The sequence below is a fragment of the Nerophis lumbriciformis genome, linkage group LG37, assembly GCF_033978685.3.
Source record: "Nerophis lumbriciformis linkage group LG37, RoL_Nlum_v2.1, whole genome shotgun sequence".
NCBI lineage: Eukaryota > Metazoa > Chordata > Actinopteri > Syngnathiformes > Syngnathidae > Nerophis > Nerophis lumbriciformis.
Genome location: NC_084584.2, coordinates 3,575,001 through 3,587,500, shown reverse-complemented (window position 1 = coordinate 3,587,500; position 12,500 = coordinate 3,575,001). Strand labels below are relative to the sequence as shown.

At 22.7% G+C, this 12,500-nt stretch overlaps 1 protein-coding gene across 1 annotated transcript in view; it reads right to left on the bottom strand.

Annotated features, from left to right (window-relative positions):
* rtn4rl1a (reticulon 4 receptor-like 1a) overlaps nucleotides 1-12,500 on the bottom strand; it is a 53,956-nt gene that overhangs the window by 7,201 nt on the left and 34,255 nt on the right. The window contains exon 2 of the mRNA XM_061930986.2: nucleotides 1-44. This exon is cut by the window's left edge and continues 411 nt beyond it. Within this exon, the coding sequence (XP_061786970.2) occupies nucleotides 1-44 (44 nt within the window). The remainder of the gene's footprint in view (nucleotides 45-12,500) is intronic.

Genomic DNA, 12,500 nt, shown 5'->3' with positions numbered 1-12,500 from the left:
GTCCAGACCGCACAGCACCAGCAGCAACTCCAGACCTGCAGAACCTGGTGGAGCCAGAGAACCACACGCCGGTCAGGGAAAAGTCACAATTTCACTACAAAAATGTTGGCAGTATTATTATAAAAGTCGTCATTTAACTCAACGCAAGTCAACATTTTACAAGGAAAATTTGTGCAATTTTATGATAAAAGTTGGAATTTTTGTCAATAACAATCGCAGTTTTACAAGAAAAGCTTAAAATTTTGGCAATTTTATGAAAAGAGTCGTAGTTTTACTCGACAAAAGTCACAATTTTATAAAAAAAACTTTAACATTTTGGCAATATTATAATAATAATCGGAATTTTACTTGGCAAAATGATGACAAATGTCATAATTTTACTCCAAAAATGTCACTATTTTACAAGAACAACAAAAAAATTGGCAATATTGTGATAAAAGGCAGAGTATTGAAATGACGAATGTCACCATTTTGCATTTAAAAGTAATAATTTTACGAGAAAATATTGCATTTTTTTTTTTTACCTTGGAAATCATTTTTAACCTTGAAAAAAAAATTTTACCTTGAAAAAAAAATTTACCTTGAAAATCATTTCTTACCTTGAAAAAAAAAATTTACCTTGAAAAATAAATTTTACCTTGAAAATCATGTTTTAACTTAAAACATTTTTTTTATTTTTAAAATGTTTTTAACTTTTTTTAAAATTTTTAAAAAAAAATTAAATTTTTTTAAAACATTTTTAATTTTTTTTTAAATTTTTTAAAAAATTTAAAAAAATTTAAAAAATTTAATTTTTAATTTTTAATTTTTTTTAAATGTTTAATTTTTTTTTAAATTTAAAAAAAAAATTAAAAAAATTAATTTTTTTTTAAATTTAAAAAAAATAAAATAATTTAAAACATTTTTTAAATGTTTTAAATGTTTTTAAAAAATGTTTTAATTTTTTAATTTAAAAAAAAAATAAATTTAATTTTAGGGTTAGGGTTGCCCTAACCCTAACCCTAACCCTAACCCTAACCCTAACCACATTGTGAGAAAAAGACTGATTTTAGTTCATTTTTTATTTTTAAAATTTTTATTTTTTAATCTTCATTATTTACTTCAAGTCATTACAGTATATCACTATATACATATTTATTTTTATTAATTTTGGCCAAAGGGGGCGCATTTCAATTTCTTACACACACTTGTTATTTCATATGTTGGCCAGAGGGGGGAGCACTTTTAAAACCGACACACAGTCAAAGAACTTTGGCAGTATTATAATAAAAGTCGTCATTTTACTCAACGCAAGTCAAAATGTTACAAGACAAACTGAACATTTGGGCAATTTTATGATAAAAGTTGGAATTTTACTCAATAACAGTTGCAGTTTTACAAGAAAAGCTTAAAATTTTGGCAATTTTATAAAAAAATCGTCATTTTACTCGACAAAAGTCACAATCTTATAAAAAAAACTTTTACATTTTGGCAATATTATAATAATAATCGGAATTTTACTTGGCAAAATGATGACAAATGTCATAATTTTACTCCAAAAATGTCACTATTTTACAAGACCAACAAAAAAAATGGCAATATTGTGATAAAAGGCAGAATTTTGAAATGACAAATGTCACCATTTTGCATTAAAAAGTAATGATTTTACGAGAAAATATTGCATATATTTTTTTTACCTTGAAAATCATTTTTAACCTTGAAAAAAAAATTTTACCTTGAAAAAACAATTTACCTTGAAAATAATTTCTTACCTTGAAAAAAAAAATTTAACCTTGAAAAAAAAATTTTACCTTGAAAATCATGTTTTAACTTAAAACATGTTTTTTATTTTTAAAATGTTTTCAACTTTTTTTAATTTTTTTAAATTTTTTTAAATTTTTTTTAATTTTTTAAATTTTTTTTAATTTTTGTTGAATTTTTTTTAATTTTTTTAAATTTTTTTAAATTTTTTTTAATTTTTTTCAATTTTTTTTAATTTATTTTATTTTTTTTTTATTTTTTTTTATTTTTTTTTATTTTTCTTAATTTCTTTTAATTTTTTTTAAAAAAATTACATTTTTAATTTTTTTTAAAACAATTTTAAAAAAATTTTTAAAAATTACATTTTTTTTAAAATTTAAAACATTTTTTTTAAATGTTTTAAATGTTTTTTAAATTTTTTTTTAATTTTTTAATTTAAAAAAAAATAAAATTTAATTTTAGGGTTAGGGTTGCCCTAACCCTAACCCTAACCCTAACCCTAACCACATTGTGAGAAAAAGACTGATTTTAGTTCATTTTTTATTTTTAAATTTTTTATTTTTTAATCTTCATTATTTACTTCTAGTTATTACAGTATATCTCTATATACATATTTATTTGTATTAATTTTGGCCAAAGGGGGCGCATTTCAATTTCTTACACACACTTGTTATTTCATATGTTGGCCAGAGGGGGGAGCACTTTTAAAACCGACACACAGTCAAAAAACTTTGGCAGTATTATAATAAAAGTCGTCATTTTACTCAACGCAAGTCAAAATGTTACAAGACAAACTGAACATTTGTGCAATTTTATGATACAAGTTGGAATTGTACTCAATAACAGTCGCAATTTTACAAGAAAAGCTTAAAATTTTGGCAATTTTATGAAAAGAGTCGTAGTTTTACTCGACAAAAGTCACAATTTTATAAGAAAACTTTAACATTTTGGCAATATTATAATAATAATCGGAATTTTACTTGGCAAAATGATGACAAATGTCATAATTTTACTCCAAAAATGTCACTATTTTACAAGAACAAAAAAAAAATTGGCAATATTGTGATAAAAGTCAGAATTTTGAAATGACAAATGTCACCATTTTGCATTAAAAAGTAATAATTTTACGAGAAAATATTGCATATATTTTTTTTACCTTGAAAATAATTTTTAACCTTGAAAAAAAAATTTTACTTTGAAAAAAAAAATTTACCTTGAAAATCATTTCTTACCTTGAAAAAAAAATTTTACCTTGAAAAAAAATTTTTACCTTGAAAATCATGTTTTAACTTAAAACATTTTTTTTATTTTTAAAATGTTTTTAAATTTTTTAAAAAAAATTTACATTGAAAAAAAAAAAATTTAATTTTTAATTTATTATTTTTTTTAAAAAAATTTTAATTTTTAATTTTTTAATTTTTTAAATTTTTTTTAAATTTTTTTTTAAAATTTTTAAAATAAAAAAAATAAATAAAAATATTAAAAAAAAAATTAAATTTAAAAAAAAATAATAACATTTTTAAAAAAATTTAAAATTGTTTTAAATGTTTTAAATGTTTTTAAAAAAAAATTTAATTTTTTAATTTAAAAAAAAATTAAAAAAAATTTAGGGTTATGGTTACCCTAACCCTAACCCTAACCCTAACCACATTGTGAGAAAAAGACTGATTTTAGTTCATTTTTTATTTTTAAAATTTTTATTTTTTAATCTTCATTATTTACTTCAAGTTATTACAGTATATCTCTATATACATATTTATTTGTATTAGTTTTGGCCAAAGGGGGCGCATTTCAATTTCTTTCACACACTTGTTATTTCATATGTTGGCCAGAGGGGGAGCACTTTTAAAACCGACACACAGTCAAAAAACTTTGGCAGTATTATAATAAAAGTCGTCATTTTACTCAACGCAAGTCAAAATGTTACAAGGAAAACTGAACATTTGTGCAAGTTTATGATAAAAGTTGGATTTTTACTCTATAACAGTCGCAGTTTTACAAGAAAAGCTTAAAATTTTGGCAATTTTATGAAAAGAGTCGTAGTTTTACACGACAAAAGTCACAATTTTATAAGAAAACTTTAACATTTTGGCAATATTATAATAATAATCGGAATTTTACTTGGCAAAATGATGACAAATGTCATAATTTTACTCCAAAAATGTCACTATTTTACAAGAACAACAAAAAAATTGGCAATATTGTGATAAAAGGCAGAATTTTGAAATGACAAATGTCACCATTTTGCATTAAAAAGTAATGATTTTACGAGAAAATATTGCATATATTTTTTTTACCTTGAAAATCATTTTTAACCTTGAAAAAAAAAATTTTCCTTGAAAAAAATTTTTACCTTGAAAATCATTTCTTACCTTGAAAAAAAAATTTTACCTTGAAAAAATTTTTTTACCTTGAAAATCATGTTTTAACTTAAAACATTTTTTTTATTTTTAAAATGTTTTCAACTTTTTTTATTTTTTTTAAATTTTTTTTAAATTTTTTTTAATTTTTAAAAAAAAAATTAAATTTTTAAATTTAAAAAAAAATTTTTTTAATTTTTTAAAAAAAATTAAAAAAACAATTTTTTTTTATTATTTTTTTTAAATGTTTTAAATGTTTTTAAAATTTTTTTTAATTTTTTAATTAAAAAAAAAATAAATTAATTTTAGGGTTAGGGTTGCCCTAACCCTAACCCTAACCCTAACCACATTGTGAGAAAAAGACTGATTTTAGTTCATTTTTTATTTTTAACATTTTTATTTTTTAATCTTCATTATTTACTTCAAGTTATTACAGTATATCTCTATATACATATTTATTTGTATTAATTTTGGCCAAAGGGGGCGCATTTCAATTTCTTTCACACACTTGTTATTTCATATGTTGGCCAGAGGGGGGAGCACTTTTAAAACCGACACACAGTCAAAAAACTTTGGCAGTATTATAATAAAAGTCGTCATTTTACTCAACGCAAGTCAAAATGTTACAAGACAAACTGAACATTTGTGCAATTTTATGATACAAGTTGGAATTGTACTCAATAACAGTCGCAATTTTACAAGAAAAGCTTAAAATTTTGGCAATTTTATGAAAAGAGTCGTAGTTTTACTCGACAAAAGTCACAATTTTATAAGAAAACTTTAACATTTTGGCAATATTATTATAATAATCGGAATTTTACTTGGCAAAATGATGACAAATGTCATAATTTTACTCCAAAAATGTCACTATTTTACAAGAACAAAAAAAAAAATTGGCAATATTGTGATAAAAGTCAGAATTTTGAAATGACAAATGTCACCATTTTGCATTAAAAAGTAATAATTTTACGAGAAAATATTGCATATATTTTTTTTACCTTGAAAATCATTTTTAACCTTGAAAAAAAAATTTTACTTTGAAAAAAAAAATTTACCTTGAAAATCATTTCTTACCTTGAAAAAAAAATTTTACCTTGAAAAAAAATTTTTACCTTGAAAATCATGTTTTAACTTAAAACATTTTTTTTATTTTTAAAATGTTTTTAAATTTTTTTAAAAATTTTTACATTTAAAAAAAAAAATTTTAATTTTTAATTTATTATTTTTTTAAATTTTTTTTTAATTTTTAATTTTTTAATTTTTTAAATTTTTTTTTAATTTTTTAAATTTTTTTTTAATTTTTTAAAATTTTTTTTAATTTTTTAAATTAAAAAAATAAATAAAAATATTTAAAAAAAAATTAAATTTAAAAAAAAATAATAACATTTTTAAAAAAATTTAAAATTGTTTTAAATGTTTTAAATGTTTTTAAAAAAAATTTTAATTTTTTAATTTAAAAAAAAATAAAAAAAATTTTAGGGTTAGGGTTACCCTAACCCTAACCCTAACCCTAACCACATTGTGAGAAAAAGACTGATTTTAGTTCATTTTTTATTTTTAAAATTTTTATTTTTTAATCTTCATTATTTACTTCAAGTTATTACAGTATATCTCTATATACATATTTATTTGTATTAGTTTTGGCCAAAGGGGGCGCATTTCAATTTCTTTCACACACTTGTTATTTCATATGTTGGCCAGAGGGGGAGCACTTTTAAAACCGACACACAGTCAAAAAACTTTGGCAGTATTATAATAAAAGTCGTCATTTTACTCAACGCAAGTCAAAATGTTACAAGGAAAACTGAACATTTGTGCAAGTTTATGATAAAAGTTGGATTTTTACTCTATAACAGTCGCAGTTTTACAAGAAAAGCTTAAAATTTTGGCAATTTTATGAAAAGAGTCGTAGTTTTACTCGACAAAAGTCACAATTTTATAAGAAAACTTTAACATTTTGGCAATATTATAATAATAATCGGAATTTTACTTGGCAAAATGATGACAAATGTCATAATTTTACTCCAAAAATGTCACTATTTTACAAGAACAACAAAAAAATTGGCAATATTGTGATAAAAGGCAGAATTTTGAAATGACAAATGTCACCATTTTGCATTAAAAAGTAATGATTTTACGAGAAAATATTGCATATATTTTTTTTACCTTGAAAATCATTTTTAACCTTGAAAAAAAAAATTTTCCTTGAAAAAATTTTTTACCTTGAAAATCATTTCTTACCTTGAAAAAAATTTTTTACCTTGAAAAAAAATTTTTACCTTGAAAATCATGTTTTAACTTAAAACATTTTTTTTATTTTTAAAATGTTTTCAACTTTTTTTATTTTTTTTACATTTTTCTTAAAAATTTTTTAATTTTTAAAAAAAAAATTAAATTTTTAAATTAAAAAATTTTTTTTTTTAATTTTTAAAAAAAAATTAAAAAAAAAATTTTTTTTAATTTTTTTTTTAAAATGTTTTAAATGTTTTTAAAAATTTTTTTAATTTTTTAATTTAAAAAAAAAATAATTAATTTTAGGGTTAGGGTTGCCCTAACCCTAACCCTAACCCTAACCCTAACCACATTGTGAGAAAAAGACTGATTTTAGTTCATTTTTTATTTTTAACATTTTTATTTTTTAATCTTCATTATTTACTTCAAGTTATTACAGTATATCTCTATATACATATTTATTTGTATTAATTTTGGCCAAAGGGGGCGCATTTCAATTTCTTTCACACACTTGTTATTTCATATGTTGGCCAGAGGGGGGAGCACTTTTAAAACCGACACACAGTCAAAAAACTTTGGCAGTATTATAATAAAAGTCGTCATTTTACTCAACGCAAGTCAAAATGTTACAAGACAAACTGAACATTTGTGCAATATTATGATAAAAGTTGGAATTTTACTCAATAACAGTCGCAATTTTACAAGAAAAGCTTAAAATATTGGCAATTTTATAAAAAAAAGTCGTCATTTTACTCGACAAAAGTCACAATTTTATAAGAAAACTTTAACATTTTGGCAATATTATAATAATAGTCGGAATTTTAAGTTAAAGTTAAGTTAAAGTACCAATGATTGTCACACACTTTTGACAAAAGTCATAATTTAACTCAAAGAATGTCACTATTTTACAAGAACGACAAAAAAAATTGGCAAAATTGTGATAAAAGTCAGAATTTTATGTGACAAATGTCACCATTTTGCATTAAAAAGTCATAATTTGACATTAAAAAAAGTCATAATTTTACATAAAAAAAGTACACATTTTCCGAGAAATAATTGCAATATTACAGAAACAGAAAAAATATGTGGAATTGTTCCCAATTTTATATATATATATATATATATATATATATATATATATATATATATATATATATATATATATGTCTGTCTATCTGTGTTGGCCCTGTGATGAGGTGGCGACTTGTCCAGGGTGTACCCCGCCTTCCGCCCGATTGTAGCTGAGATAGGCTCCAGCGTAGAAAATGGATGGATGGATATATATATATTTGTTTTTTTCATTATTAATTTTGGCCAAAGGGGGCGCATTTCAATTTCTTACACACACTTGTTATTTCATATGTTGGCCAGAGGGGGAGCACTTTTAAAACTGACACACAGTCCAAAGTTGGAATTTTACTCAATAACAGTCGCAGTTTTACAAGAAAAGCTTAACATTTTGGCAATTTTATGAAAAGAGTTGTAATTTTACTCGACAAAAGTCACAATTTTATCAAAACTTTAAAATGTTGTCAATATTATAATAATAGTCGGAATTTTACTTGGCACAATTATGACAAAAGTCATCATTTCACTCAAAGAATTTCACTATTTTACAAGAACAACCAAAAAAATTGGGCAATATTGTGATAAAAGTCTGAATTGTATATGACAAATGTCATCATTTTGCACCATTAAAAAGTACTAATTTTATGAGAAAATATTGCAATATTCCAGAAACAGAAAAAATATGTGAAATTGTTCCCAATTTTATAAGTAAAAAGTCGACACATTGTGAGAAAAAGACTGCTTTTAGTTAAGTTATTTTTATTTTATTTCTTGTTTGTAATTGGATTTTAATCTTCATTATCTACTTCAAGTTATTACAGTATGTCTCTATATATATATATTTATTTTATTTTATTTTATTAATTTTGGCTAAAGGGGGCGCATTTAAATTTCTTAAACACACTTGTTATTTCATATGTTGACCAGAGGGGGAGCACTTTTAAAACCGACACACAGTCAAAAAAAACTTTGGCAGTATTATAATAAAAGTCGTCATTTTACTCAACGCAAGTCAAAATGTTACAAGACAAACTGAACATTTGTGCAATTTTATGATACAAGTTGGAATTGTACTCAATAACAGTCGCAATTTTACAAGAAAAGCTTAAAATTTTGGCAATTTTATGAAAAGAGTCGTAGTTTTACTCGACAAAAGTCACAATTTTATAAGAAAACTTTAACATTTTGGCAATATTATTATAATAATCGGAATTTTACTTGGCAAAATGATGACAAATGTCATAATTTTACTCCAAAAATGTCACTATTTTACAAGAACAAAAAAAAAAATTGGCAATATTGTGATAAAAGTCAGAATTTTGAAATGACAAATGTCACCATTTTGCATTAAAAAGTAATAATTTTACGAGAAAATATTGCATATATTTTTTTTACCTTGAAAATCATTTTTAACCTTGAAAAAAAAATTTTACTTTGAAAAAAAAAATTTACCTTGAAAATCATTTCTTACCTTGAAAAAAAATTTTTACCTTGAAAAAAAATTTTTACCTTGAAAATCATGTTTTAACTTAAAACATTTTTTTTATTTTTAAAATGTTTTTAAATTTTTTTAAAAATTTTTACATTTAAAAAAAAAAATTTTAATTTTTAATTTATTATTTTTTTAATTTTTTTTTTAATTTTTAATTTTTTAATTTTTTAAAATTTTTTTTAATTTTTTAAATTTTTTTTTAATTTTTTAAATTTTTTTTTAATTTTTTAAATTAAAAAAATAAATAAAAATATTTAAAAAAAAATTAAATTTAAAAAAAAATAATAACATTTTTAAAAAAAATTAAAATTGTTTTAAATGTTTTAAATGTTTTTAAAAAAAAATTTAATTTTTTAATTTAAAAAAAAATAAAAAAAATTTTAGGGTTAGGGTTACCCTAACCCTAACCCTAACCCTAACCACATTGTGAGAAAAAGACTGATTTTAGTTCATTTTTTATTTTTAAAATTTTTATTTTTTAATCTTCATTATTTACTTCAAGTTATTACAGTATATCTCTATATACATATTTATTTGTATTAGTTTTGGCCAAAGGGGGCGCATTTCAATTTCTTTCACACACTTGTTATTTCATATGTTGGCCAGAGGGGGAGCACTTTTAAAACCGACACACAGTCAAAAAACTTTGGCAGTATTATAATAAAAGTCGTCATTTTACTCAACGCAAGTCAAAATGTTACAAGGAAAACTGAACATTTGTGCAAGTTTATGATAAAAGTTGGATTTTTACTCTATAACAGTCGCAGTTTTACAAGAAAAGCTTAAAATTTTGGCAATTTTATGAAAAGAGTCGTAGTTTTACTCGACAAAAGTCACAATTTTATAAGAAAACTTTAACATTTTGGCAATATTATAATAATAATCGGAATTTTACTTGGCAAAATGATGACAAATGTCATAATTTTACTCCAAAAATGTCACTATTTTACAAGAACAACAAAAAAATTGGCAATATTGTGATAAAAGGCAGAATTTTGAAATGACAAATGTCACCATTTTGCATTAAAAAGTAATGATTTTACGAGAAAATATTGCATATATTTTTTTTACCTTGAAAATCATTTTTAACCTTGAAAAAAAAAATTTTCCTTGAAAAAATTTTTTACCTTGAAAATCATTTCTTACCTTGAAAAAAATTTTTTACCTTGAAAAAAAATTTTTACCTTGAAAATCATGTTTTAACTTAAAACATTTTTTTTATTTTTAAAATGTTTTCAACTTTTTTTATTTTTTTTACATTTTTTTTAAAAAAATTTTAATTTTTAAAAAAAAAATTAAATTTTTAAATTAAAAAATTTTTTTTTTTAATTTTTAAAAAAAAATTAAAAAAAAAATTTTTTTTAATTTTTTTTTTAAAATGTTTTAAATGTTTTTAAAAAATTTTTTAATTTTTTAATTTAAAAAAAAAAAAATTAATTTTAGGGTTAGGGTTGCCCTAACCCTAACCCTAACCCTAACCCTAACCACATTGTGAGAAAAAGACTGATTTTAGTTCATTTTTTATTTTTAACATTTTTATTTTTTAATCTTCATTATTTACTTCAAGTTATTACAGTATATCTCTATATACATATTTATTTGTATTAATTTTGGCCAAAGGGGGCGCATTTCAATTTCTTTCACACACTTGTTATTTCATATGTTGGCCAGAGGGGGGAGCACTTTTAAAACCGACACACAGTCAAAAAACTTTGGCAGTATTATAATAAAAGTCGTCATTTTACTCAACGCAAGTCAAAATGTTACAAGACAAACTGAACATTTGTGCAATATTATGATAAAAGTTGGAATTTTACTCAATAACAGTCGCAATTTTACAAGAAAAGCTTAAAATATTGGCAATTTTATAAAAAAAAGTCGTCATTTTACTCGACAAAAGTCACAATTTTATAAGAAAACTTTAACATTTTGGCAATATTATAATAATAGTCGGAATTTTAAGTTAAAGTTAAGTTAAAGTACCAATGATTGTCACACACTTTTGACAAAAGTCATAATTTAACTCAAAGAATGTCACTATTTTACAAGAACGACAAAAAAAATTGGCAAAATTGTGATAAAAGTCAGAATTTTATGTGACAAATGTCACCATTTTGCATTAAAAAGTCATAATTTGACATTAAAAAAAGTCATAATTTTACATAAAAAAAGTACACATTTTCCGAGAAATAATTGCAATATTACAGAAACAGAAAAAATATGTGGAATTGTTCCCAATTTTATATATATATATATATATATATATATATATATATATATATATATATATATATATATATGTCTGTCTATCTGTGTTGGCCCTGTGATGAGGTGGCGACTTGTCCAGGGTGTACCCCGCCTTCCGCCCGATTGTAGCTGAGATAGGCTCCAGCGTAGAAAATGGATGGATGGATATATATATATTTGTTTTTTTCATTATTAATTTTGGCCAAAGGGGGCGCATTTCAATTTCTTACACACACTTGTTATTTCATATGTTGGCCAGAGGGGGAGCACTTTTAAAACTGACACACAGTCCAAAGTTGGAATTTTACTCAATAACAGTCGCAGTTTTACAAGAAAAGCTTAACATTTTGGCAATTTTATGAAAAGAGTTGTAATTTTACTCGACAAAAGTCACAATTTTATCAAAACTTTAAAATGTTGTCAATATTATAATAATAGTCGGAATTTTACTTGGCACAATTATGACAAAAGTCATCATTTCACTCAAAGAATTTCACTATTTTACAAGAACAACCAAAAAAATTGGGCAATATTGTGATAAAAGTCTGAATTGTATATGACAAATGTCATCATTTTGCACCATTAAAAAGTACTAATTTTATGAGAAAATATTGCAATATTCCAGAAACAGAAAAAATATGTGAAATTGTTCCCAATTTTATAAGTAAAAAGTCGACACATTGTGAGAAAAAGACTGCTTTTAGTTAAGTTATTTTTATTTTATTTCTTGTTTGTAATTGGATTTTAATCTTCATTATCTACTTCAAGTTATTACAGTATGTCTCTATATATATATATTTATTTTATTTTATTTTATTAATTTTGGCTAAAGGGGGCGCATTTAAATTTCTTAAACACACTTGTTATTTCATATGTTGACCAGAGGGGGAGCACTTTTAAAACCGACACACAGTCAAAAAAAACTTTGGCAGTATTATAATAAAAGTCGTCATTTTACTCAACGCAAGTCAAAATTTTACAAGAAAAACTGAACATTTGTGCAATATTATGATAAAAGTTGGAATTTGACTCAATAACAGTCGCAGTTTTACAAGAAAAGCTTAACATTTTGACAATCTTATGAAAAGAGTTGTAATTTTACTCGACAAAAGTCACAATTTTATAAGAAAACTTTAACATTTTGGCAATACTACAATAATAATCGGAATTTTACTTGGCAAAATGATGACAAATGTCATAATTTTACTCCAAAAATGTCACTATTTTACAAGAACAACAAAAAAATTGGCAATATTGTGATAAAAGGCAGAATTTTAAATGACAAATGTCACCATTTTGCATTAAAAAGTAATAATTTTACGAGAAAATATTGCATATATTTTTTTTACCTTGAAAATCAT